Source organism: Hippopotamus amphibius, chromosome 14 (genome assembly GCF_030028045.1).
Source record: "Hippopotamus amphibius kiboko isolate mHipAmp2 chromosome 14, mHipAmp2.hap2, whole genome shotgun sequence".
Taxonomy (NCBI): domain Eukaryota; kingdom Metazoa; phylum Chordata; class Mammalia; order Artiodactyla; family Hippopotamidae; genus Hippopotamus; species Hippopotamus amphibius.
The window spans coordinates 2,217,500-2,245,158 of record NC_080199.1 but is presented as its reverse complement, the minus strand read 5'-3'; the positions used below and the strand labels follow the sequence as shown (position 1 = coordinate 2,245,158).

General features: G+C 53.0%; 2 protein-coding genes across 9 annotated transcripts in view; one reads left to right on the top strand and one right to left on the bottom strand.

The window, feature by feature from the left end:
- CARS2 (cysteinyl-tRNA synthetase 2, mitochondrial) overlaps positions 1-11,380 on the bottom strand; it is a 36,557-nt gene extending 25,177 nt beyond the window's left edge. For 5 of the 6 annotated variants that reach the window (XR_009048946.1, XM_057707019.1, XM_057707020.1 and 2 more), the window contains exons 1-3: positions 10,046-10,265; positions 9,277-9,327; positions 4,739-4,856 (exon numbers count right to left, since the gene is read on the bottom strand). Coding sequence is in view for 5 of the 6 variants with exons in the window: in XM_057707019.1 (XP_057563002.1) it covers positions 4,739-4,856; positions 9,277-9,327; positions 10,046-10,251 (375 nt within the window). In the remaining variant the exon portion in view is untranslated. Of the gene's footprint in view, positions 1-4,738; positions 4,857-9,276; positions 9,328-10,045; positions 10,266-10,717 lie in introns of those variants that run through there. The other variant, XM_057707023.1, reaches the window with a different exon arrangement.
- A 2,352-nt stretch (positions 11,381-13,732) lies between these two features.
- On the top strand, positions 13,733-22,027 carry ING1 (inhibitor of growth family member 1). 3 transcript variants are annotated; one of them, XM_057707028.1, is made up of 2 exons: positions 13,733-13,956; positions 18,852-22,027. In XM_057707028.1, exon 2 carries the CDS (start codon positions 18,998-19,000, stop codon positions 19,550-19,552), a length of 555 nt encoding a protein of 184 aa, XP_057563011.1. In that variant the 5' UTR covers positions 13,733-13,956; positions 18,852-18,997; the 3' UTR covers positions 19,553-22,027. The 3 variants fall into 3 exon arrangements, with proteins under 3 accessions (XP_057563011.1, XP_057563008.1, XP_057563010.1); XM_057707025.1 differs by lacking the exon at positions 13,733-13,956 and adding an exon at positions 14,753-15,026; XM_057707027.1 differs by lacking the exon at positions 13,733-13,956 and adding an exon at positions 17,095-17,661.
- The last annotated feature ends 5,632 nt before the right edge of the window (positions 22,028-27,659 follow it).

Here is a 27,659-nt window from a genome sequence, read left to right as displayed (position 1 = left end):
CCTGGTCACTTATTTCAGAACCCCGTCCACATCGACTCAGCCGCGCAGGGGACCCCGCTGGCCTGGCCCTCGGCCCTCAGATGTGTGTCCACCCTCCTTCCTGGAGAGACGGGCGCGCGGGCCAGGGTTCTGAAGCACGACGAGTAGCTTTGCTCGAATCACTGAGGTATTTGTTGTCATTTTTCTCAACACAGAACGCGACCACGCAAATATACCGTGTTTCTTTCCATTCTCACCCCAGAAATCCTCCTGCGGTTTTTATCCCTGACAACTATACAAGTGCCAAAAATTAAAGTCAAGGAAGTGATTCAGGGAAGTGAAATATTATAATTGAAAATATTTTAAGAGCAGGTGTTGGAGCAGATGGCACAAAGGACGTGGCCTTCGGTAAAAAGAGCAGCCTTTTTGCCGGATATTAAGACGCAAACAGGTATTTTCATAACTGTGTTTCAGATGCATGGTCCATCGTCTTGAAAACAGACTCCATTCTGAGAACAAGAGAGACTATTAGATGCCAGGTTAGCATCCTGCTGCGTGGCACGTACGTGGACACGCTCAGGGGGCAAACGTTAAAGCGCTCTCTACACTCGCGATTTTTAAACCAGTTCTACCAACTTTGACATTCTAAGTATCCTAAGATTTTTATAAAGTAGCAACCAACGCCTCCTCCTGGTGCCTGTGGCCTCTGCCCAGCCCCTCCCTCTGGAAGCCTCCTCCCCCCCTGGGATCTGGCCTGCACTCCCTGGCTGGCAGCCCACACGCCCCCACACCCCATTTCTCCTCTCCGGCCCCCACCGGCCAAGCCGCCACGACGGCTGGATAACTCCACCTCCGACTTTAAAGATTCACAGGTGAGGCCAACTCAGCCAGCGCAGGGACACACCTGCACGGCCTCAGGTCCCCGCTGAGGGTGACGGGCGACAGGTGAAACACTGACCTGGACCACCTCTGCCGCGGGGTTCCTCCAAACTACGCAGCCACCTACCCCATCACAGGTCACTGACATCTTCCCGTCCCACGCCCGGCTCCAGCCAGGCTCCAGCACCCCCTGCTCTGCATCACAGGACTCACCCTCCCATCCAGGGTCCGGGACCATGTTCAGCTCCCACCTGGATCCCAGCAGATTCCAGAGGGACATCGCATGCCTGCCCCAGCCGTCCCCTTGGTCTGTCCTTACCGTGGATGACAGGACACTCCTTCCTGCATCATGTTTGCTCAGAACTCCACTCCAGAACCCCAGGGCCGCGCCCCAGCGAGTGGCCGAGCACAAACTGGAGTCAGACGGCCCCGGGCAAACAGCTCCGGCCTCGGGAGACAGGCAGGCAGCGCCCTGCAGCAGGTGGTGGGAGGCCGGTCCTGCCCCTATGGCCTGAGCACCCTGCTCACGTCCCACCGCCGCCTCCCTCTGCTCCCCTCGCCCACGGCGCCCACGGCCCCGTCAGGATCTCATGACCTCGCCTCGAGGCTCAGGGGGCCGACCAGGGTGGACACCTGACTGCGGGGGATTTGGAGGCCAGGCAGAGACAGAGTCAGACCGAGGCTGGAACTGAACCGTCACAGAGAACCAGGGACGGCTGGTGAACCCCGGACACGGCCACCGCCCCATCTTCACCTCCCGCCCTGCAGTGGCTCCTTTCTTGTACCAAGCGTGGTGTCTCGTCCAACGGCGACCACTCCTCCGACCCTCCTCCGACGCCAGCCGGGAGTCGGCCCTATTCTGACCCCACCTCCTGGGGCGAGCACAGACCCGCAAGTTAAGGGCTCCGTCCGAGGGGACGGCCCCACTTCAGACGCCTGCAGCAGTGGGGCTGCCAGGCCGCCGGCGCTTGTGTCCACCGATGAGAAATGTGGGGCTTTGATAAGACGAGCCACCGAACTCGGAGAGCACCCACTCCCAACACCCGTTTATATAAAGGACCCGACTCGGGAACAGCCCCGCGGACGGACTCGCAGGACGAGGTCTGGGGAGAGGAGCCCGTGCGTGCCCTCAGGGCCGGGGGGCACCACCTCTCCAGCAACCTGGAAGCCGCGGAGCCCCACCGTTTGGGGGTTTCACGGAGGCTTCGTCCTTAGGAAGGTTGATTACATCACCGGCCATCGACGATCAGCGCAACCTCCGGCCTCTCCCCGCTCCCAGGAGGCAGGCGGGGTGGAGGGACGCGGGTGGGAGGGACAGGTCCAGCGCTCTTCTCGGCCGGCCGTGCGGGCATCTGCCCCGACCCCGACGCACCTAGGGCCCCGCCCACCGCCATCCCACTAGCACGCAGAAGGCCCTGGCATGCCAGCTGTGGACCAGGAACCCGGACAGAGACCACGCGCGACTTTTCACTGTAACTGCCCTGAGCGGAGCTTCAGGTTGGTTGGGTTTCCTCCAGTACCTCGCGCGCGCTCTCCGCGCATGAAGTCTGCTCCCTGCTGCGCAACGCCCGTCCCCCCCCCAGCGGCACCGGCTCCCACCGACCCCTCCCCGAGGCCCTCGTCCCTGGCTGTGTCCCCCACCCCAGAGCGAGCCGCTCCCCCTGCACCAGGCAAGCAGGTCCCACGCCGGAAGGCCCCACAGTCTACACAAGGAAGTCCACCTCCCAAGGCAGCGCCCAGGCCGGGTCGCCCCCTCCCTCGCCAGCTTCGCCTGCCAGCACCCCACCCCCACCACGTTCCAGGGATGCTGCGCGGCGGGCTCCCAGGCAGGACACGCTCTGCCCTCACCACGCGCCTCCCTCCGCCCAGGGTCTCTACGATGCTCGCTCTTCGCACGTCAGTCTCTGCCTGACGCTTCCCATCCCGAGTGCACGAAGCCCCTCTAGGAAGTCATTTCTGAGTCGAGAAAGGCTGCGCCCCTCCACCTGCGCTCACAAGATAAACTAAGTCACACACAGAGCATCTCTCTGAGGGTCCGTCTACCCCGCCGGACACAGCTCCAGAGGCCAGGAACTGTCCTTCTCAGCTCTGTCCACACAAAGCCTCTGCCCATGGCCTGAGCCCGGACCCGGACAGCCGGCGACGTTCAGGGACAGTCCCGGAAACGGAAGTCGAGTCCACGGTAAGGAACACGACACACTGACCAAACGATCCAGACAAGATAAGAATGGGAAACCCCGCCGTGCGGAGGACACGAGGAAGTACGTTCAAAGCTGGAAGTGGTTTCGGCACTGCTGGTGACTCTCTGACACGGTCCAACTCTAAGGAGAGGGATGAATTGTATCAAATGGACTGCGCATCCTTTGACCTCTTAATTCCACCTTGGGAAAAATATCTAAGCAAACAAAACAGAGTGGGGAAAAAAAAAGAAATTCACTGCAGCACTATTTTTAACACCTAGAAACAATACACACAGTCAAAGATGGGGTGGTCCAGAGGAACCTGTGAGTAGCCCCCCATTGTGGAATGCTGTCTAGTTATTAAAAAGGCAAATCGGTAGGAAATAGGAAGATGGGGTTTCTAGGAAATAAATCTGAAAGAAAATTACAGAATATGGGACAAGTCCAAGAGTCCAAAAATAAGGATGGTAAGTTATCATATGTCCGTGTGATGGAATGTTGTAAGATTATTTTAAAATGTTTAAGAATACTTAAGAACATGAAAAAACACTCAAAATACAGTAAGTGGAAAAAGAAGATTACAAAACAATATAAAGTGTAAACTGGTTTTCTAAAAAACACTATATATATCATATACATTTTTAAAGTTGCAGGATGGAAAGCACTCCACATGGGTTTTTCTGTAAATCTGATAATTTAACAATTTTTTATAGATCTTTAGAGATCATTATTATATATGTAGCTGTATATAAATAACTGTTATAGCGAGAGGCTTGCTAATCGTAAAAAGCAGAAGAGGGGCTCCCCTGGTGCCGCAGTGGTTAAGAGTCCGCCTGCCAACGCAGGGCACACGGGTTCGAGCCCTGGGCCGGGAAGATCCCACAATGCCGCGGGGCAGCTAAGCCCGTGCGCCACAACTACTGAAGCCTGCACGCCTAGGGCCCGTGAGCCACAGCAAGAGAAGCCACTGCAATAAGAAGCCCGCGCACCGCAGCAAAGAGTAGCCCCCACTCTCCGCAACCAGAGAAAGCCCATGTGCAGCAAAGAAGACCCAACAAAGCCAATAAATAAGTAAAAATAAATACATAAAAATAAATCTTTAAAAAAAAAAAGCAGAAGAGGTGAACCTTTGAAAGTAGACTTTAAAAATATAACTACAGGGAATTCCCTGGCGGTCCAGTGTTTAGGACTCTGTGCTCTCACTGCCAAGGGCCCAGGTTCAATCCCTGGTCCAGGAACCAAAATCCCACAAGCCATGTGGTGCGACCAAAAAAATAAATAAAATTTTAAAAATTAAAAAATATATATATAACTATAATATTTTATTTAATCTCTATGTTAGGATTTCCCCCCAAAACTTCCTCTAAGTGCTGAATGAGATATGAGTGCCCTGTTCACTTAACAAATGAGAAAATTAAACCTCACAGAGGCTAAAATTTCCTAGTCCCAAAATGGCCTTCTGACTCCCCTCTGTAAACAGGGAGTGAGGTGTTTACCCGGGGGCTGAGGGGCAGGGAAGGAAGCCTCCAGGAACGAGACCAAACTTCCTGCACCAGGATGACGAGGCCCCTCCGATGACGTGTCAGGGTATCCTCACGGGGCCACGTGTGGACAGTAAGGCATGAAGTCTTGTACGGTGCAAATAAGATGTGTCAGAACACTAACGAATCAAAGCACTAATCAATATAATTCACACTCACCTCATTGGCTCTTTTGATTATTTTATCGTCCACGTCTGTAATTCCCATCACCATGATGACGTTGCACCCAAAAACCCTGGTTAGGATCCTCCGAATTATATCGAATCTAACATATGAGCTGCAAGGGAAAAAGTTAGGGCGTCTTTAATACTGAAAGACCTTCAAAAGAGTGCATTACATTTAACGCGATGCTGCATATCCATGAGTGTGTGGTCAAGGGCAAGTTCAAGGACGGCTGGGAAAAGGAAAAGCCACCCCCCCCACCCCCCACCCCTGGCTGCACCGCGCAGCACGTGGGATCCCAGTTCCCTGACCAGGGACCGAACACACGTCTCCTGCAGCGGAAGTGCGGAGTCTTAACCACTGGACCGCCAGGGAGCTCCCAGAAAAGCCCCCACGGGTCTTCGTGAGAAACTGACAAAGGCACTGCCTCAATTTCAGGACACAACATTAACATTTTTAACCTTACAGCTGTTGTTTGAGTTTACATCATTTCAACTTATAAAAATCCACTCACAATGCAAGCTCAGGAGGTAGTCAAAATACTGAGAGCTTTTACCATCCGTGTCCGTGTTCTAGAATAACTAGCGTTCCACTGTGACAAGAGACGCAAACAACAGCAGATCAAGATGGGGACGGTCTCAACAAAGCTGGATGCGATCCCTTCTAAGAAACGCGCACAGGACCGTGGGAAACTGAAACACCAGCCTATGGTCAGCCTGCACTGGGGTAACGCAGACTCGTGAAAGCAAAAGGGTTTCAAATCCAAGATCCGTTTAAAATCTCAAGAAACAAGTTTCCCATAAAAGCAACTTTAAAACTTAGGGTCAGCTGATCTCATGCTCACCTCTGTTATCCACCCAGACTCTCCAAATCTGAGCTCATAGAGTCATCCTCCCTCCAAAATGAGCCTCATTACTGCATCCCTTGAACTCCCCGTGTCCACCCGCCCCAAACAGAGCTGAGGCCAAATTCCAGGGACAAGCGTCTCCGAAACTCCTTCCTAAGGAGCTAACAGGTTAAATATCCTCCCGAAGCCTCAGACTGCTCATTTTTCAACGGGGCAGAGGCCCACTGCCGCCAGGGCTGCTACGCGGCAGCCATTCCAGCTGCTCCTGTCACTAGCATCGCGGCGCCCCGCAATGCCACGTCAGGAAAACGCTACGAGAAGTGCGATTTCAGAGAAAAAGTTCACAGGGACATAAAACACAGTGAAAAAAAGAGTCAAGTCACACGAGCGGCCCAGGGGAGCTCGGGGGCTGCTCCCCGGGGCCTCCACACGCACCATGGGCACCTCGTGAAAGCCCAGGTGAGGTCTAGGTCCCCTGGACTCAGCAGCACTTCCCGACCAGGGGACCTGTCCCCATCTACACTCTGGGGATTATAGCACCACCACCTGGTGTGGTCAGAGGATGACACAGGCTGGGGTTTGCAGAGCATTTACAACAGTGCCTGGCAAGTAGCAAGTTCTGTCTGTTAAGTGTCCATTTCTTTAAAATAGAAGCTGGTAGTGTATCTACGTCTATGCTACTCTCTCACCTCGTCCCAGCTTCCCCTTCGCCCCCCACCCCAGCCCCGTGTCCTCAAGTCCATTCTCTACATCTGCATCTCCACTCTTTCTGTCACTGGGTTCATCAGTACCATTTCTTCAGATTCCATATATATGAGTTAGCATACAATACTTATCTTTCTCTTTCTGGCTTACTTCACTCTGTATGACAGACTCTAGGTCTATCCACCCCATTACATATAGCTCCATCTCATTCCTTTTTATAGCTGAGTAATATTCCATTGTATATATATGCCACATCTTTATCCATTCATCTGTTGATGGACATTTAGGTTGCGTCCTTGTCCTGGCTATTGTAAACAGCGCTGCAATAAACATTATGGTACATGTTTCTTTTTGGATTGTGGTTTTCTTTGGGTATATGCCCAGTAGTGGGATGCTGGATCATATGGTAGTTCTATTTTTAGTTTTTTAAGGAACCTCCAAACTGTTTTCCATAGTGGCTGTACCAACTTACATTCCCACCAACAGGGCAGGAGAGTTCCCTTTTCTCCACACCCCCTCCAACATTTATTGTTTCTAGATTTTTTGATGATGGCCATTCTGACCAGTGTGAGGTGATACCTCATTGTGGCTTTGACTTGCATTTCTCTAATGATTAGTGATGTTGAGCATCTTTTCAGGTGTTTGTTGGCCATCTGCATGTCTTCTTTGGAGAAATGTCTATTTAGGTCTTCCGCCCATTTGTGGATTGGGTTATTTGTTTTTTTTGGTATTAAGTTGCATGAGCTGCTTGTATATTTTGGAGATTAATCCTTTGTCCATTGCTTCATTGGCAAGTATTTTCTCCCATTCTGAGGGTTGTCTTCTTGTCTTGTTTATGGTTTCTTTCACTGTACAAAAGCTTTTAAGTTTCATTAGGTCCCATTTCTTTATTCTTCATTTTATTTTCATTATTCTAGGAGGTGGGTCAAAAAGGATGTTGCTTTGATGTATGTCATAGAGTGTTCTGCCTATGATACACTACCAAATGTAAAATAGATAGCTAGTGGGACGTTGCTGTATAACAAAGGGAGATCAACTCAATGATGAGTGATGCCTTAGAGGGTCAGGACACGGAGGGTGGGAGGGAGTTGTGGGAGGGAGGGGATATGGGGATATATGTATAAATACAGCTGATTTGGTGTACCTCAAAAGTAATTTGGTACACCTCAAAAACTGGTACAAGAGTGTAAAGCAATTATATTTCAATAAAGAGCTTAAAAAAATAAAATAAAATAGAGGCTGGTGGGGCAAGCCAGGGAGGAAAGTGTGGACACAGGAACTTGGAGAGTAAGTAGGGACAGACCCACGGACAGAGGCGGTCCTGGGCTTTGGGATTTAACTTTACCTAAGAGCAGGGGACTGTGCCTGGCCACCCGGCCCCCAAGACCACAACCTCTTCAGAAGTCTTAGGTTTCTGCCTCACAGGGACACCCTGAATTGATGACTCCTCCTGAGGAGTGGCTGCTCTCGGCACTGGGAAGTCTGGAGTGGATGTCCTGGAGAGAAGCCTGGGCAAGGGAGTCGGCCAGGAGGCTTCTGTGGTGTTGGTACCATTCTGTTTCTCAATCTAAGAGCCATGAACACTGACTCGGCCGTGCACTTCAGATCTGTACTCTCTTTCGTGTTTGTATGGACAAATACAGACTATAACTGAAAGGCCTGATTCTCCTACTTGAAAGCAAGGGAGAGACGCTCCCCTACTCCCCTCCTTCTTTCAGAATTTCTTCCTGAGTCCTTTTAAAATGGGCCTAAGAGTTTTTAATGGCTAAATCAGCCTCTGTCAGTCTCACACCTCAGGAAAGTTTCAAGCGGCAGGGGGCTTTCTCTTTGAAATGAACTTGTCAAGGAAGGTAACATTCACCACCCAATGGGAGAGGCATAACCTGTGCCAACTCCACGCTGCACACCCGCCAGAACCAGAGAGCCGGGCCCACTCAGCTCCCACAGGACCGCGAGTTCCTTCTGTCTGCAGTCCTCTTCGAGGGTGCCCGTGCATCTATTCTGGTGTAATTCTTACTCAGTAATAAAACTGTTTTCTTTCTCTTTTGCCCTTGTGGAGAGGTCTTCCAGGGTGGGAGAAACCATAACCTCAACTGCTTTTAATATCTCCCCCACGTATTTAATACTTCAATAGAGAGAGCAAAATATGCTTTTTATAATTAATAGCAAGTTAGCCCAAAGTGAAGGGACAAAATGAGTCCTACACTATTTATTTTGTTATAACACACAAAAGAGTTCAGACCTTGCTGGGAGATATATAATTTTTCAAATACATACTGAACAAAGGTAACGTTTAACTCTGAATCGAGATCTGAACAACCACACGTTTAAAGGATGCACAAGAGAACACACAAAGTATTAGGGAAAGCAGCAATTTCAACAAATGTAGGAGGCAGCGAGTTACCAGGTGGAGAGGGAGCCCGTGAAGGTCAGATGCTCCAGGCTCCACCCCAGCTCCGACACCTCCTGATGTGTGACCTCCCGAGAGCTACCTGTCCACACCGCCCACTTCAGGGACTGGATTAAGCAGCACTTTATGGGCGACAGTTCATAAAACTGTCAAGATTCAAGAAGATGGATACTATTATCCCCCACTCAAAGAAGTCAGGACTCAAAGTAATTATCCCCCACTCAAAGAAGTCAGGACTCAAAGTAATACAGCGGCCTGTCTGAAGTCGGGAAGGAAATAAGCGGTGTGGGCCAGCAAGAGCTACCTGCCAGCCGACTTAAGGGCCCCAGGAAAGGCCTCATGGCTGTAAACCCAACAAGAAACATCTGATTCCGAAACAGCGGTTTCCACGCTCCTCACTGCCTCTGAGTTTCCTCACCTGTGAAATGCATGCTTCCCACAACGCCTGGAATATAGTAACCCTTCTGTATTCTCAAGTTGCCACTGGAGGGATGGAAGAAACCCTGAGAAGGCTTTTTCTTTCCAAAACAAATGGTCCCTTAAAGGGTGAAAATTCAACCTCAGGACACTCACCAAGCATGACCCAGGTGTGCGTGATCATAGACGGTCGGTCCACAGCTGTACCTAGGAACAAAGTCAAAATCCACCATGTGAAACACATTTGCAAGAAAGGACACCACGTTCTCAGTGATGATCACATCTTTTTTAAAAAGTAACCGCTTTGGACTTCCCTGGTGGAGCAGTGGTTGGGGATCTGCCTGCCAATGCAGGGGTGACAGGTTCCATCTCTAGTCTGGGAAGATCCCACATGCTCTGGAACAACTAAGCCCATGTGCCACGACTACTGAGCCTGTGCTCTAGAGCCCGCGAGCCACAACTACTGAGCCCATGTGCCACAACTACTGAAGCCCGTGTGCCTAGAGCCTGTGCTCTGCGACAAGAGAAGCCACTGCAATGAGAAGCGCGTGCACCACAACAAAGAGTAGCCCTCGCTCGCCATGACTAGAGGAAAGCCCTTGCGCAGCAATGAAGACCCAACACAGCCAATAAATAAATAAATAACTTAAAAAAAAAAAAAAAGTAACCGCTTTGGGGGAATGCACAGCCGGAGCTGTATTACACTTGAATCGCTAAATTCACAGACAAACCTGCGAGTCACTGTGACTATTCCACAGTGTCTTTCAACGTGCTGCCAATGTATTTTATCACTTCTTACGTGCCTGCGCCTGAGAACCCAAGCCCTCTCTCCACGCAGAGCCCCCGCCTCCGAAAACGCAGGGACCTCGGTCCTTCCCACCCCCTTCCCGCAGCACCCCGCCCCCCCCCAATCCCGGGGGGCTACCAGGAGGCGGCGTCCACGCTGCTCACGATCAAGGGGTCTTTCCTCCGGGTGAGGCTGTTGTACACCTTGACGCCGGTGTCGTAGCCCGCAGGCTGCAGCCAGCCCTCCCCGCGCGCCCCCGACGCCGCCCGCCCCGGCCCCGGCCCCAGGCCCAGCTCGGCCCGCAGCAGCCAGGAGCCCAGGCGGGCCCCGCGCGCCCTCAGCATGGCTGGCCAGCCTGCCGCTCCTAGAGGCTCGCCAGCCACGCCCACTCCGAGAGGGCCCCGGTCACGCCCCGCCCACCCCGGAAAAGGGGCCCTGTAACGCCCCGCCCACCCCGGAAGAGGGCCCCGTCACGCCCCGCCCACCCCGGAAGAGGGCCCCCGTCACGCCCCGCCCACCCCGGAAGAGGCGGTCGGGAAGAGGCGGCGCAGCCTCCCTCCGGTGTCGGGAACGCGGCGCAAGGCCGCTGGGGGGTAGGTGGGGGAGGGGAGCGGCCGGCGGCCCAGCTGCGGGCCGCGGGCCGAGGCGCTCCGCCCTCCTCCTCCTCCTCCGCGGCGCAGGCCTGAGCTGACCCGGGGCGACCCGCGCCCGGGCCCACGCGCGGAGGGCTGCGGCTCGCGGGGCGGGCACCAGCGGCCGGCGCCTCGCCTGCTCGCGAGCCGCCTGTGCACCCCAGCAGGGCCCACGCACCCGCTAGCTGTCTCCCGCGGAGGGGGCGACGCCAGGGCGCCACCCGTTCCCCGGGCGCGCGGGGTGGGAAGCGCCCGCCTTGGGTCCGTCGTAGGCTGCCAGGGCTGTCCTCTCGGCTCTGGGCAATAGACACATTCTGAATTGCTGTTTCAACGGGTCTTTTTCAAGGCGGATTCTCTTGAGGTTAGTTTCAGATTCTCTCGACAAACGTGTCCCTATTGACATCTTCCAACACAGTGTCTCAAAAAAAGAAAGAAAGAAGAAAAAGAAGAGAAAAAGAAAGAAATCCCCTTCGCTCCCGCAGTCCTCAAGCCGGCACCTGCGTTCCTCGGGTCTTGCCGGGGTTTGGCTGGCCGCCCCGAAGAAAGGCGGGTGCTCGCGTGGAGCCGGACTCTGAGACTTCCCCCCGGCAGCCCTGGAGTCCGGTTCTGCAGTCCCACTTCAGGCTGCACGCGGGCCTGACGGGAAGCGTGCTCTCGGGCGTGGCGCTGGAGTGCGGGCACCTGCCCTGCAGACTCGGGAGGCCTCCAGCTCGGCGCTGAGTTCCGCGGGAGCCCGAGCCCTCCCCGCCGCCCGCGTGCTGGGCTTCGTGTTGTGTCGTGATTCTCTCAGTGCACGTGTTTCTCTCCCTGAGTCCTTTAGACTGTCACTTCTTTTGAACTCTCTCATTGTTCCCACCACCAAATTCTGAAAAGGGTTGCCGAGTTAATCTCTGACGAAATCCACCTGCTGTACAGCTGGGAGAACATCTGAGTAGTGAAACACAGATGTGCCAGTAAAATAAAATGAACAAAAGGCTTGACCGCAATCTGCGAGAACATGCGGAATTCAAGGAAAAGGCTGTAAGTTTTTAAAACAAACTTAGTAAGGCTGAAGACCAAACCCTGCACGTGAATCTCGATAGCTAGCATGACTTAATTGGCTGTAGGAAATCATGATTTTTAAACTAACAGTGGTATCTTCTGGTCTCGGAAGACTGGTCCTGTAAGGTGCTCAGCCCTTGGCAGGCAGCAGTGCTACCTTTTCTTAAGTCTTCTGGGAATCTTCAAACGGTGATAAACATACCCCTTATTTAATGATGATTAAAAGCATCACTCCTCTTGCAGGTTCAATATTAAAGTAAAAGTGACTGGGAAGATATGGTAGCACATGTAGCATATATACAGAGAGAGAGAGAGACGGAGAGGACAGAGAAAGAGAGAGAGATTGATTCCAGTTAATTTTAAGTGACTCCTCCCAGTCTAGGTCAGAACAAGGAAGTATATTGAAATCAATGATTCCAAAATATCATGAATGCCATTTCTTAGGCCTTAATGACAACAAAAAATGTAGTTCTCAGCATTACATTTTCTTTCAAAGCAAAATCTGTAAATCCAGAGTAGATAAGGTAGCACATATTGTTTAGGGCAATGTAAGTTTGAGATCAATGAGTTAGGATTTATATTTTAAGCACCTCAAAACATAAAGGATTGCACATTCATCTCTTTTACTCCCATAGGTTTGAGCATCTCCAGTTAAACTAGAAACATAACCTTAGAAAAAGATATTTAAATCTATTTTTGAAACACACTCCAAAGAACAAAATTGAAACAACCAAAATTCTTCAATGTATCTTCCAAATTAAACACTTTTCTTTACTGGCATGTTTAAAATGCGTGATCACAGTTATGTTTTAGCTATTGGTCTTCTAACCTTGTCCAGAAAACGGTGAAGTCATCGGCATACACTTTAAGAACTTTGTAAAGCTAATCAAATATTTCCTGACTTTGTAGCCCAAGGAGTAAATTAAATGTCTCATAGACGTTATTCAGCACTGCATCGCTAGTGCATGGAACAGTAGCTAGCACATGGTAGGCGCTCATTAAATATTTCCCGCTGGATGAAGGAGAAGTTTTTTTGATTCACGTGTCTGTGAAGTCCATGAAACTATGGGAGTCTTTACTGAGATGACATCGTGATTAAGAAAAAGAACAAAACTCCAGCTTGGCTATCATTGGAAGGGGTAAATTACCTCCCCCCTTCATTCTTAAATCTAAATATTGCTCATTTTAGAGCCAATGAATGCAAGGATTAAAAGCACCTATCTCTTTGCTGCTGTGCTTTAAAATTACTTATATGCTTTTTTTCTTATTCAGCGTTTACTCTCTCTTCCACATGCTGTCTCCGTTTCCACATAAGGTCACAGTGTTAAAAGTCTTTTGTGCAGGTTGGTGGCCCATGAAAGAAACCTGACTCATTATTTGCTTTGAACTGGGCCACACCTGGAAAAATGTGAGTCTCCAGGTAAGAGAACAACCGTTTCCCCCAATACGGGAGCGAGCGTCTCCCGGTGTGGGGCGGGCGGGGGGCTGCGAGCAGAGCCGAAACCCGTTCACCGCAGAGGGCAGGTGTCGCTCGCCGTCCTGCAGCGCGGCGGCGCCGGCCTGGACCGCTCCTCCGCCCCGCGCCGGGCTCGGCCTGCAGCGCGGCCGCGTCCCACAGAGCCGCGGGCGCTTCCCGGCGCGCGGGGCGGTCGCGACGCCGCTCCTCCGCACACTCGGGGCGTCAGCAGGACGTGCGGGGCTCCGAGCGCCGCTCCCCGACCAGGCGGGGCGTCCGCGGGGCAGCAGGGCCCCGGGAGCCAGGCCGAGCCGCCGCGTCCACAAGCCGAGGCGGCGCGGCGCCGCCCAGGCAGGGACGTCCGGGTGCTGCGGCCGGGCCACCGGGCAGGGGCAGAGACGGCCACAGGACGCCCGGCCGCCCCTCAGGACAGGGGAGCTGAGGCAGGGCCGAGGCGCCAGGGGCGCCAGCTGCGGTGCGGACCCAGGCCGCACTTACAAAGGCGGCGAGGCCACGCCCCCGGGCGGGGCCTCGGTCGGAAGGGGCGTGCCCGCGCGCGCGCCCGTCGTCTAGGCAACCGGGCTCTTCGGAAAGCCCACATCCGGGAGTCCGGGGCGGGGAGAGGAGCCGTGGGGGGAGGGGAGGGGCCGAGGCGGCACGGGGCTAGCCCCGCTTTGGGCGGTCTTTCCAAGTGGGGGCGCGGACTGAAAGAGCGGATTACGGGGCACAGGCGGGAACGGGCCGGGGTCCCCCGCCCCCTGCGGAGGCTCGGCTTGAGGAACAGCTCCCCTCTCGAGCCCCTTTGTCTCCAAACCGCTCGGCACTGCGGTCCGGCCGGCGGCACAAAGGGCGGGCGGCGACGACCGCGCAGGCGCGCGAGCCGCCGAGGCTGCCGGGAGTGGTGGTCCGACGGCCGAAGGGTAGGTCTCCCGCGCGGGCCGGCGGCCGCCGTGGCCGCCCTAGTGCGCATGCGCCGTCACTTCCGCCCCCCTGGAGGACGCGGGTCTCTCAGCAGTGAGAGCCCAGGAGGAGGTGCCCGTCCTCGTCCCGCCTCCCCTTCGTTCCGACTGGGCCGCCGGGGAGGGCGCCAACTCGATTGGCTCTCGAGGTTGCCAGTCTGTTCCGAGCCGTACTTATTTCCCCCGCTGCTGGGCGGGCTCCGGCGAGGGTCTGAGCGCCGGGGGGGTGGTGGCCGCCGAGAGTGGCGGTGGTGCCGCCGCTGGGTCGGTTCCGGCCAGGTCTTGGGCGGGGCCGCCTGCCCCTCCGCATCCCCCCGTGGGCGGGCAGGGCCGCCCGAAGCGCCCCGCCTGCGAGCGCGACACTGCTAGTGAAGTTTGCGCCTCGCCCGCAGCCCCCGCCCCCGCGACCCCCGCCCGGGCTGGAAGTGTTGGGCCCGGCCGCACCCCCGGGCGGCGGGGCGGGGGAGGCGGGGATGCGGCGGGGGCGGGGCCCGCGGGGGCAGCGCGGCCCGGGCGCATGCGCGGCGCTGGGGCCCGAATGTTTCCCAAGTGTTTGAAACTGGTATTTGGGTTTTCCACGTTGGACAAGTGCGGCGCGGCGGGCGGCGCGCGCCCCTTCCCGCGCTCGCTCGGCCCCGGCCCCGGCCCCGGCCCCCGCGCCGGGGTGCGCGCCCGCACGCCCGCCCGCGCCCGCGGCCGCCGAGCGCCGGCCCGGCCCGCCAGGCGCCGGTCCCCGGGCCCAGGCGGCGCGGCTCGCAGATGTAGCGGCGCGGGGCCGGCCGGAGGGGGGGCGCCGGCGGGCGGGAGCCTTGCATCTTGCGGCGCCGGGCTCCGAGGGGGCGGGGGCCGGAGGAAGCGGAAAGCCGCGCGGAGTCGCCGGGGACCTCGGTGAACCATGTTGAGCCCTGCCAACGGGGAGCAGATCCACCTGGTGAACTATGTGGAGGACTACCTGGACTCCGTCGAGTCTCTGCCCTTCGATCTGCAGAGGAACGTCTCCCTGATGCGGGAGATCGACGCGAAATACCAAGGTACGGCGGGATGGATGGGCGGGGGCGGCCGCTCCTTCCCCGCCGGTCGTGGGGCCGCGGGCGGTCCTGCTCCCCGCCTGGAGAGCCGCGAGCCCGTGGCGGGGCCCCTGCCGGGCAGAGACAAAAGGTCTGGAGCGTCTTCGATGGGCCAAGGTCCTTGTGCGCGCAGCCCGGGCACGGAGGAGGAAGGAGGAACGGGAGCGCTCAACGCCAGGCTGCGCGAGCAAAGCGCTCTTTGTAGTGAAGGGACGAGGCGGGGTGCTGCGGGGGAGGGGGCGCAGGGGGCGCAGGCTGCGGCGCCGCGGGAGGGACGCGCCGCGGCCGCTGCTGAGGGGCGCGGGGCCGGGGCTGCGCGCGGGGCCGCTGGGAGGGCGCCGCGGGCCAGGGGGCCGCCGGCCCCGCGCGCAGCCCCCGGAACCACCCTCGCCCAGCCCCGAATCCGAGCGTTACATAAAGTCCGGGGTCCGTGCCCCGCGTGGTGTGGCCCCCGTCGCCCCCGCCCGGGCCCCGGCCCTTCCGCGGCGCTGGACGCCGAGTGCGGGCCGGCCTGCGAGGGGCGGCGCGGGCGGCTGTGGTTTGCCGAGGGCCGGGGCTGTATTCCGCGTGTGCAGCGGGGAAGGGGAGGGGAGGGGCGGGAAGACGGCGCGAGGAAGTCGCCCGTCTGTGCTGCGCTCGGGGGGCGCGGGCAAGATCGTCGGCTTGGAGAGGGACGCGGCAGGGGGAGGACCTGTGGGTCGCGGTCTGCCGCCCCGGCCGCCGGAGGGTTCGGGTCCGCTGGGAATGGTCGGCTGTGGGGCAAACTTTCCTGGCTGGTCGGGCACGGCAGCGGGGTCTGCATTTGGGACGTGGAGAGTCACTCGGCGTTTACTCATGTTTACAGGACTGCGCAGCAGGGAAACGGAAGAGCTGGGGGGAGGCGGAGAGCCAGCGGGCGCGCCGCGGCGTGCGGAACGGCCTGCGGGGAAGGCGCCCCTGCGCGCTCTGCCGGGGGCTCGGCCTCGCGGAGACGTTTATAGGAGGTCTATTAGCATATTGCGAACGGTCCGCCTCGGCCTCCTGCGATTGGCCGCCGCGTCTCCCATGGAATGTCCTTATCAGTCCGCGGCGGAACCATTGGCTGCTGGGCCGGACGGGGGCGGGCCTTGCGCAGTGACTGGCACGGGTCTCTGTTTCCGCGGCCTTCTTTTTTCTCTTTCGTCGAGGGGCGGGGAGGAGGGAGGAGGCCGAGCTGATTTGAATGTTTTCGGGCTGCCCGGCCTCCGGCCTCGCATTGGCCAGCGGCGCCGCTGGGGCGGGCTGTGTGCGCCGGTCCTGCGCTGTGATGGGCGCCCCGCCCGGCCTCCGCCCCCCGGTCCGGTGGCCCCCATAGGCAGCGGCTCCGGGGGCGGGGCGCGCCGCCTGCTGGCCGCCTCCCCATTGGCGGGGCCCGGCCCGGCCCCGCCCCGCCCGCCGCGGACGCGAGCCGGGTCCCTTCCGCCGCGCAGCGTTGGCGGCGCCCGGGGAACGCGACGCGGCGAGGCGGGCGGTCCTGGCGGCCAGGGCTGCTCGGACTGCCGAGCCGCCGTCGCGCCTCGCGCCCGGGCCCCGCGGAGCGAGACGAGCGTGACTGGTGCCGCCCGCGGGAAGGGGAGGGCGCGGGGCCCGGCTGCGAGGCGCCCCTCCCGGCGGCCTGGAAGCCCGGGCCGCCCCGCGCCCGCCGCGCCCTGGACGTCCGCCGGCTGGCGGGGCCCGGGCGGGCTGGGCTGCGCGGCGCGGGTGACCCGGCCGCCCGCGCCCCTCCCGAGAGCCCCCGGCGCCGGGCAGGCCCTGGCTGGCGGTGTCTGCCCAGCGGGCCTCCGCGGCGCGCCACCCCGTGAGCGTGGGTCCCGGTTCGTGTGCCGATGAGGGCCGAGGTGATTCTGAATTGAAAGCATCTTTCAGTTGTGTGTAGAGTACTGCTCCTGAGGGGTCCACGCACCCCGGAGGAAGGGCTTCGTGGAGAACTTCCGGGCAATCCTTCGGTAAAGTTAAAATACCTTTCTGGTAGTTGGACAGGTCAGGTTAACTTCTGCTGCAGTCTCGCTCCTTCCTTGGATCCTCCCCACGGTACCCTTACTCTCCTGCGGTGTAGGAAGGCAGCATTTTTAGAAAAAAAGGGGCGGCAGCCGTTGGCGCTGATGCAGGTGAAGAGCCCCGGCGTGCTGGCAGGAGGCCTCCCTGGTCCGGTTAGCGCGGGAGTTCCTGTTTGCAGATGTCTGCACTCCAGTGGCTTTGTGCATGAGAGTGCTTTGCTTGGGGCATCGGAGAAATGTGTGCTATTGTGTAGGTGGCGGAATTATTTCTTTACCACAGTGAGGGTTCACGTGGAGGTAAGCGTGCTTGTGGGGTAAAAGAAGCTGTATGCTATTAAACTCTAAGTTAGTGATATGATGGAACTCTTCTCTTTTCTATGAAGTGCTGCCATTGTCTTTAGAAATTTGGTGACAGGTTAAACCAAATGATAAAGTTTTGTAATGTATAATCCACTTAAAAATACATGGCAGAAGCTCACATTTTAACACCTATGAAATAGAACTTGGGTAAGTTGAGCAGAGCTATTTATTTTCAGGGTGAATTAATCGAAGCGCCCGTGAGACTGGCATCCTCCTTTCTGGTGGTAAGCAGTTTATTACATTGTTCCTCTAGGAGATGTCTCCAGAGCTATCTTTAGTTGAAGAATATAGCCTGGAAAATAATATGTGCTTAAGTAGTGTTGGCCAAAGTTCATGCTTACTTTAGTGTTAGGTCTGTGCCTTATAACTAATTGGAGATAAGATCTGGAAGGGGTTATGTCACATTTTATACACCCCCCACCCGCATCCCCCCCAGCTTCCTGCTTGGAGAGTTTAAGAGACTGCAAAAGGTTTTCGGGAGAAAAGTCTGATACTGTTTAATCATTGCTGTTTAGCGAAAACAACTCTGGGAACTTCTATCTGAATTTAAGTAGACTTTTGGCAAGAATATTTGCTTTCCTTATTTCAATCAGATTATCTAACAGCTTTTATTTCTTGAGAAATTGCCTAATTACATTTGCCACATTATATTTTAAAATCACATACACTGTTTTCTAACCTGTCCAAGAAGATTTACATTTAGTACTGAGGGGTTTTTATTTGTTTTTGATAATGTTTTAAAATCTCTTGCCTTTTGTGGATATAAATGTTATTGTCTTAAGCAGTAAATGGAAAAGTAAAATCTGCTACCTTTGTTTTAAAGCAAGGCTGGGTCATCAGGCTTATTGTGACAAAACATTCTTGTTTTCAGTGATACAGGGTAACACAGAGATATTCCTGTACGTGCTGGGATTAAAGGATGTCACTGATAAACTGAGGCCCTGGGACACCAAGTAGTTATTTACACGAATTTTCTCACTTAATAGGGTATTGTAGATGTCGGTGCATTTAAGAGAATAACAGCCTTTAAGTTATTACAAAAGTGTTTGAATAAAAATAATGGAAATGCAGAACATAATCATCACTTCACCTAAACTTGAACTTTCCCCGCAGCCACCTGTCCAAGGAGTTTTTGTTACCGTGCCCTGAACGCACACAGAGTCCCTTGGGGAGCTCTGAGGGGCACTTTGATAAATGGAAACTGTGTTCACATTTATATTTAGTTCCAGAGATTTTTTTTTTTAACAGGAAAAGAAAAGCCTGCTAGAAAGGCCTAGAGGTTACAGGCTTTTCATAGTAGGAAGCCTTGCATTGATCACGTTTGTCCCTTACAGTTACTTTTCTGTAGATGGGAGGACCGAAAACCCGGGTGGTGTTTGCAGCGAGGGCGTAACGCTCATCTCTCCCTTCGCAGACATCCTGAAGGAGCTGGACGAGTGCTACGAGAAGTTCCGGCGGGAAGCGGACGGCGCGCAGAGGAGGCGGGTGCTGCACTGCATCCAGAGGGCCCTGATCCGCAGCCAGGAGCTGGGCGACGAGAAGATCCAGATCGTCAGCCAGATGGTGGAGCTGGTGGAGAACCGCGCCAGGCAGGTGGACAGCCACGTGGAGCTCTTGGAGGCGCATCAGGAGGTCGGCGACCCCACTGGCCACAGCAGAGCTGGCCAGGATAAGTCCAAAAATGAGACAGTCACGCAGGCGGAAAAGCCCAACAACAAGCGGTCCCGGCGGCAGCGCAACAACGAGAATCGGGAAAACGCAGCCAGTAATCACGACCACGATGACATCACCTCCGGGACGCCTAAGGAGAAGAAGGCCAAGGCCTCCAAGAAGAAGAAGCGCTCCAAGGCCAAAGCCGAGAGGGAGGCGTCCCCTGCAGACCTTCCCATTGACCCGAACGAGCCCACGTACTGTCTGTGCAATCAGGTCTCCTATGGAGAGATGATCGGCTGTGACAACGACGAGTGCCCCATCGAGTGGTTCCACTTCTCCTGCGTGGGGCTCAACCATAAACCCAAGGGCAAGTGGTACTGCCCCAAGTGTCGAGGGGAGAACGAGAAGACCATGGACAAGGCCCTGGAGAAGTCCAAAAAGGAGCGGGCCTACAGCAGGTAGTGGCAGGCCTGGCGGGGTGGGGCAAGCGGGGCGAGGCCAGGTACTTACAGCATCGCCACCTGGACCTGGACGGGCGTAGGGACCGCACGTGGAGACTGTTAAAGACTGTCCTCTCAGAGAGACGACCGGCATTCTCTGCTTTTCCGTCACTGCACATGTGTAACAGGAGCGTGGTCTGTGGGTCAGCATTTCAGAAACTGCAAATATAGGTTTCAGTTAAACACTCAAGTGAGTCTCTGATTTTTTTGTTGTTGTCGTTGGGGTGTGGATGACTTGGAAGCCACGCAACACATTCAGTCGGGAAAGAAGAGATTTCATTTAGCTACTGTTTTATTTTAATAAAGATGTTATTACTTCGTGAAAAAAATTTTTAAAAATTATCCAAGTTGCTAAAAATATAGCCCATAGCAAATTTGCTTCTTGCTATAATAGTGTATATCCGTGTAACAATTCAATAGCAAGGTTTAAAATTTGAAAATTATTTTTAAAAAGCTAAATGGTTACATTTTACATGACAAAACATTTTATATATTGGCCCGTTCCCCAAATGGCCATTTTTAAATGATTGGGTACATTTTTTATTAAGCCAAACAGGGGTGCTGCAGTCACAGAGATTCGGATCCCGCCCTTACTGTCACAGATGCTAGTGTAGCTGTCTTTAACCTACATAAGGTGTGCAGATGTTTGCAAGTGAACTTGCTGTTTTATAATCAGACGTGCAGCCAGATGCCATTGTGTGCATGAGAGCTATGCAGACGTGACATCAAGAAGTAAATGCAACTTGGCCAGTTTGTTCATCTACCAGTAGATTTAATCTTAACATGAGTAAGTGTTAAATTTTTGTCTTAAAAATGTGTACACCAGCAGTTTAGACAAAGCCTTAAGCAAATTTCGTATCATTGTTCTCAATAAAGAAATAGAAGTTATCTAATTGCCAGCAAAAAATAAGTGTTAAAGCAGAGTGTATGTCTAAACCAGGGGTGGAAAATTACTGCCCACAGACCAAATGCAGCCCACCACCTGCTTTTGTACAGCATGTCAGCCAAGAATGATCTTAACATTGTTAAGTGGTTAAAAGAAAAAAGTCATAATCCTATTTCGTGACATATGAAAATTATATGAAATTCAAGTTTTAACGTCCACAAATAAAGTTTATTGGCACAGCCAGGCTCATTCGCTAACGCATTGTGTGTGGCCGCTTTTGTGCAGCGTTAGAGTCGAGTGGCTGGACAGACACCAGACGGCCCACAAGGCTGAAAGTATTTATTTTCTGGCCTAATCGAAGACCTGTGCTGACCTCCGATTTAGACCAACTTTCTCATGATAATCAGTATCTTTAACTGCCACGTATTGAAAGGGTCAATGGAATTTTTATTTCTAAGCAATGTATGGTTCACTTCAACCCTGTATTGGAGAGAATAGTTTCTCTCCATAGTCTAAGTCTCTGAAGCTACCACAAGGAAGAATCGAGGAACCACTGTAGCACCTGAGGATGTGCGTGGCAGGGTTTATTACACATAAAACCATGCATTTTCTGATTGTTGACTTCATTCGGTAAACAATTATTGAGAGACTTCCCTGGTGGCACAGCAGTTAAGAATCCACCTGCCAAGGCAGGGGACACGGGTTCAATCCCTGGTCCGGGAAGATCCCACATGCTGCGGAGCAGCTAAGCCCGTGTGCCACAACTACTGAGACTGCATGCCACAACTACCAAAGCCCTCAAGCCTAGAGCCTGTGCTCCACAGCAAGAGAAGCCACCGCAATGAGAAGCCCATGCATCGTAACGAAGACCCAAAGCAGCCAAAAAATAAATAAAAAGGGAAATGACTTTAAAAACAAACAATTAGAACTTTTTTTGTGCCAGACATAAATCCCTAACTTTTACATTGAATTTCCAGTACAGCGGGCTCTTGGGTAGAGAAATGCACACTGTAGTTGATTGTAGATTAAAACTAAAATGTGAGCTCTTTGCATATCAATACCTACAAATAGGCAGTTGCTTTCCAGAACTCCCAGACATTTAAGAATCTTAAGCGTTTAAATTTGATAAGCTTTAACTAGACAAATAAAAGTTATGACGTTTACTAGATGAAAATTGTTAACTAAGATGGTTGGTAACAATCCAATGGCAAGAAAAGTAGTTTAAAGGAATCTTTGCTTATATAAATTAATTATATGTAAAGCAATTCTCTTTGCTAGTTTTCCATTTCTATTTTGAGTAGAGCTAATAATGAAAGTTAAGTTATGGAAGTGAAAATTGGGTAGAATATATTTGCTAGTCCTGGATTTCTCCCCACTTGTTCAGTTTCGGAGTAGATGGCTCTGTGGAGAGAGCCAGGCACGGGGGCCCAGCCGTGCTGTGTCCAGAGCCCGTCTTTGTCCCCTGAGGGCTTAGGGCCCCAGATTCAGAGGCACTGCAGGGCTGGCCAGCCTGCGCGGAGCTGTGCTCGCGGAGCTGTGCTCGCGGAGCTGTGCTCGCGGAGCTGTGCTCGCGGAGCTGTGCTCGCGGAGCTGTGCTCGCGGAGCTGTGCTCGCGGAGCTGTGCTCGGGTTTCCCGCTGCCTGGGGTCAGCACCCCAGCCTCCCTGCTGTTCAAGGATTGCCTGTGTGTTTCGTGTAGGGCGGTTCCAAGAACCAGATGAGGCGGAGTGGGTCAGACACTGCATTGAGTTAATCTAGTGCTGGGTCTCTTTTCCATACCTTTGATGAAGTTTCCAGCAAGGACAAATGGCTAGCAGTTTTTTCTTTTTAAAATGTGGAATGTTACAGAGGCAGAGTTTGTTGATTTTAGCTGTCTTTTAAATCACTTTGGTTAATACCAGTGGACACTGGATAAAAAGTCACAGATAAGTACTTAGAACATCAGGATTTAGGCTTTAGATCATAAGATAAAACGGAAAGCTCCAGGTGACCCTGGGGGAGTGTGGAAAATGGGATTGAATTCTTTTTGTAAAGAGGTTACTGAAAAGCTATCTAATGTAGAACAGTTGCTTGTATTTATTTGCTTTTTGGTTTTTTTGATTTAAATTTTTTATGGAGGTGTAATTGACATAACGCTGAATGTTAATTATGTTTCAGGTGTACAACCTGACTGGGTGTTTGTATATATTGCAAGATGATCACCGCTGTCAGTCCAGTTGACATCTGTCACCACACATAGTTACAATTTTTTAAAATCTTGTGATAAGGACTTTGAAGACTTACTTTCTTAACAATTTCAAATATGCAATACAGTATTATTAACTATAGTCACCATGCTGTACGTTAGATCCCGTGACTTATTTATAACTGGACGTTTGTATGTTCTGACCCTCTTCACCTATGTCATGCATCCCGCACCTCTGCTACCACCAGTTGCTTGTGTTTAATAACCAAGTCCTTACAGTCCAGGTAAAGGGTCTAAAATGTTTCCATTAGAACATGCTTTATTTTAAACTGGGACGAGGCGACGTGGCTCAGTCAGTTCAGCACCACGTATCAGGCAGCCCTGGCATGGCGCTCCTGGGGCAGGGGGCTCAGAGGAGGGTACCCTCGGGGTCCTGAGAAGGAATACGGAGACGTGCCCTCCAGTGACTCGGACAGTGTGGTGTGGTCTCAGTAACCGAGACCATCTGTGGGTGCAATTGCTGAAGTAATAAAGTATTTAGCAAAGCAAAATCTGTTTTATTATTACTGTATTCTTTTTTCTTTTTCCTTTTTTTTACTATATACTTATTTTAGAAAGAATAGGTATTTACTTGAAATATCCTTTTGTATCTCACGTTCACAGAATGTCCCAGGTCACGTGGGAAATGATAAACTTTCTGTCTTTGCACTTTTAAAGACGTAACGTGTCTCTGCGGGAGGGCTGGCTTTTCTCCATCCTTCTGTCTAAAGTAATTTATGATTCTGAGCAGTCCCTGGCACGTGCAGAACAAGGTTTTATGGAAATTGTCTCCCTCTGTTGGAGCCTGTGAGCTGCTCCTCTTTCGTCTTGGTTCCAGGTGGTTTTAGGCAGTTTGGCAGGTGGACTTCGGGATTCATCTCATCTGGAGAAATTGCTAGTCAGTTGCAGCTTTTCTGGAGGCACGTGTGTCCTCATCAGCCTCATTCTACACGCGTGTGGGGTCCCGGGACGATGACAGCGGTAAAAAGCGGAGTCGTGACTCAAAAATAGCCTCCGGGGGTTTTTATGGGGGAGGTTGTTTCAGAATATTTCATATGCAGTCGTTTTCCTCACAAACGAAACACGAGTGGGCTGTGTCCCCTCCCCCCAAAAAAGGTGGACAAATGCACGGTTTTGACTGAAATGAAAGAAAGCATTAGGTCACTTTTCTTTCCCTGCCTCAAATTCTTTGTATTATCTGATTCTGTTCAAAAAATGGGGTTGATACTTTCTCAGTTTAAAACCCCTCCTTGAAAAGAAGTCACTGCAACTGAGTAGCAGGTTAAATCTTGACTTGTACCATTTAATACTCCGTGAAACCCGGGTGTTCCTATCAAACAAGAAAACGCGTTGGTTTAAGCAGTAAAGAGAGTCGGCGCTGCTAAGAAACCAGCAGCCACCCTCACCAGCTGCCTTGTGCCAGCACCGCGGTGGGTGTCTGTGCCCTTGCGTTATGCCTTCGTAGCAGTCAGCACCCCTGCCCCGAAGGATGCCGAGGCTCAGGTGAGGGGAGCTCTCCTCAGGCCACTCGTCCCTCACTGGGCTGCAAAGCCTGGATCCTCTTCCTGCCATGCTGCACCGGGGCGCCCGCCTGCGGTCGGGCCCTGGCACCGTGGCACACAGCTGATGCCACAGTGGTCTCACCTCTGTCCTCGCTGCCCTGGGTGGTAGGGAATGACCTTCAGTTTACGACCGAGAAAACTGAAGAAGGTGGGAGAGACGCCTGGCCCAGGATTCGAGCTGGAACAGGAGCCTGGGGCACAGGGCAGTCAGCCTGGGGGCTTCACTGCTGGGCCTTTACCTGATGAAGGGCCTGTGTGACCGAGTGTAGCATCTGCACCTGCCTTCCTCCAGGTGGAGAAGCACGCGGTCCTAGCGAGTTTCCTGTCTTGCCCTGTACTAAATTTCAAGCAATTTACCAGAGGCACAGTGCTGTCCTGGACTCAGCGTGAGATGTGAGGTGGGACGGTTTGAATCAGGACTAGTTTACCTCCTATGGTCTAACCTCGGGGAAGTCACTTTCTCCACCCAGTGTCATCACAGACAAAGTAAGGCCACAATGCACGTCCAAACTGCAACAGGAAGACGGCCTAGCTAAGGTGTGCAAGTAACTTATAAATGCTAAATGCCATGCCAGGAATCACAGGAGTAATGCTTTTGGTCAGTTGTTGGTTATTCTATTAACAGATGTATTCTGAAATTGAGATTCCTCACAGCTGGAGAGACACAGTCAAGTCCAGCCTTAGAATAAAATGGGCGCTTCCTCTTTCCTCCTGCGTGAGGAGTAAGTCTGCAGCTGCTTTTCTATAAATGATTGTTTCTCTTTGTAGAACACAGAAGTAAGTAGAGAAATAGTTTTTGTTTTCAACCTCCATCAAAGCCCAGTAAACTTCTTGCTGACTTACCTCTTGGTTGAGTTTGAGTGTAGAGAGACTACTTCAGTCCCTTCCGTGTGTAGGTGAGGAAACTGAGGCCTAGAATGGTGAAGTCACTCAGCACGTCAGCAGTGGGGCTCTTAGACCAGATCCGGGCATTGTGACCACATGGCCCGTCCGCCTGTGGCACGCTGTTCCACATGTGGCCTGGTCTCATGTATGGGCCATCAGGCAGAGTCACTGTTTGTGGGAAGCCATCGACCTTCAATAAAACACGTGTTGAGTAAATAACGAACTAAGAATTGACATCGAAAAACAAGACATTTTCTTCTCTAACTTCTAAGTGTTCCGTAGTCACACCTAAAATGGAATTTCAACTGGTTTGTGTGAAGGAAATATTTTGGGGACAAAAGTATAAGCCATTGGAAATGCAATGTTTCTAAATGGTTGATATTTGAGAAATTGAATTTGGCTAGATTTTGATTACCCAATGCATTCAATATTTTCTCCTATATAATTCCACAGAAACACATGTCAGTGGTTGTTCATAGGGTTTATTAGCAATTTGTCCACTTACAAAGATGCTTAGAAGCAGTTTGCTGTCTCCCAAATTTTAGTTTGCACAACAAATTGCTCGATAAATACTTGTTTCCTCTATGATTGTATTTAAGCATCTTTTGGTTGCAAGTAACAGTAATTGACTTTGCCTTAAGCAAAGAGGGAAAAGAGAAGGGATGGCTCAGAAAGGCCAGGAGCCAGAGCAGCAATGAGGGCAGGCCATGTGGCCTCCTCTCTGCAGCACAGACTTGAGAAATGGTTTGGCCCAGGTAGAGGCAGATCCACTTGGCATCAACTGTGGCCAACCGGGCAGATGGCGTGCTAGACTGGGAGCTACTGCAAGGCTGGCCCGGACAGTCAGGTACTATCTTTAGAGTAAAACTTCCATTTTTAAAAATTCTCCTTGCCCTGATAGGTGCCACGTTTAAAGTGGGTAATTATACTGCCACCATGGCAACCAGAGTGGATCTGGCTTCATCTTTTCCCCGATAGCTGGGACGCACTCCGCACATGGAAATTATCATCTGTGTCTTAAGGTTTGTAACAGGTGGTGGTGAGGGTTATGATTCTTCCATGGCCAACATACACGTCTTCAAAATATTTTTGGTTCCTTGCATCATAGATCTGCTCCATAAACATGAAAAATCCGAAGCTGACTAACAGTGAAATACTTTCAGGGCACAGAGACCTGCCCTGAAATATCGGCCGGTGGACGGGAAGGATGCACCCGGATGCAGCTCACAGCTCATCGTTCATGGCCACAGGCTAGTACCGGGCATTTCACTTTGCAAATGTTGAAGCCTTGTTTCCAGACTCAAGAACATTAACACTAGTGAAACCTGGATGGCGCTGCGCAAGGGAAAGACGAGAAGAGACTGTGTGAGGACACTTACGGAATAGTTTGTGGGGTTCGTCCGCACTGCGCCATACTTCAACAATGACCTTCACGGTCCGTGTGAAGCAGGCACACTGTTACCATTTTTATTACCCTCAGACAGGATGTATCGGTGTGACGCACGTCTCAGGTGAAGTTATAATTCCTGCAGTGCAGCCTGATGTTTGGAAAATATGACAACCGGGTAGACCACGGAAGAAGAAATTTGGTAATACTAGAAAAAACCTAAGGTGACAGGGTTATTGTAATTACGAGGCTAGGGTCTCGAGGAAGCAAAATACAGGGACAGATTTACTCATTTTGTTTCCTCATTTATCCCTATGGGGTTACTCTGTAGTCTGACTCTTACGACAATTGTATTTACATTTTCTAATATCCAGCATAGGGAGGAAGCCAGTGAAGGACATTTCTGGCCTTTCTGGGGGAGTCATGACCCTGGGGCAAGGATGGGATGGAAGACTGCTGCCTCACCAAGGGCGGACGTCCACCCCCCCAGCCTCCCCCACCCCCCCGTCGGTGGGGCGACTTGGAATCTTTTGACAGTTGAGGGGGTCAGGCCAACATTCCTTAAGTGCAGCAGAAGCAGAAGGTCAGCCCTAGAAATAAAAATGTGGACAATAAAAGTCAAATATCTACGCGCGCCACAAGGAGCTTCTAATCAATATGTCCAAACACTAAAAATGCTGGAGGAGATGTGTGGGAGGGGAGAAGCTTGATGACATCCCTGAGAGCAGACACAAGAAAGGAAATCCCCCACGTGCCCCAGCAAAGGAAGGCAGAGTCGGAAGAGTAAGCACCTGCTGAAGAGGTGGGCAGGGGACCGAGGCCGGCCGGCTGAGGCGCCCCCCCGCTGGCCGCAGGGATGAGGGCCAGCGCGGGTGGTACCGCGGGCGGGCACCGCGCGTCTCTCCTGGAGCTCTGCTCTGGAGCTACCAGCACAGTCACTTTTTCTCCTTCCATTGGAGCTGCTAATCCGTGAGGGCTTAGGTCTGGGGCTTCCAAGCTTGGCTTGCCCATCACATGGAGAAAGTCTGCCTGGAAAACGAGAGGAACGCAGTGCTCTCACGGCAGTGTTTCAACCCCGAAGCCAGTTATGTGAGTCAATAAAATCCTTTCGTTCTTAAGCCGGTTC

What these genes read in the sequence shown, in the direction of transcription:
- ING1 (XM_057707025.1), top strand. Translation starts at nt 14,891, where the DNA reads ATGTTGAGCCCTGCCAACGGGGAGCAGATCCACCTGGTGAACTATGTG. An exon ending in GATCGACGCGAAATACCAAG is followed by an intron (nt 15,027 to 18,851) that starts GTACGGCGGGAT and finishes CTCCCTTCGCAG; the next exon opens with ACATCCTGAAGGAGCTGGAC.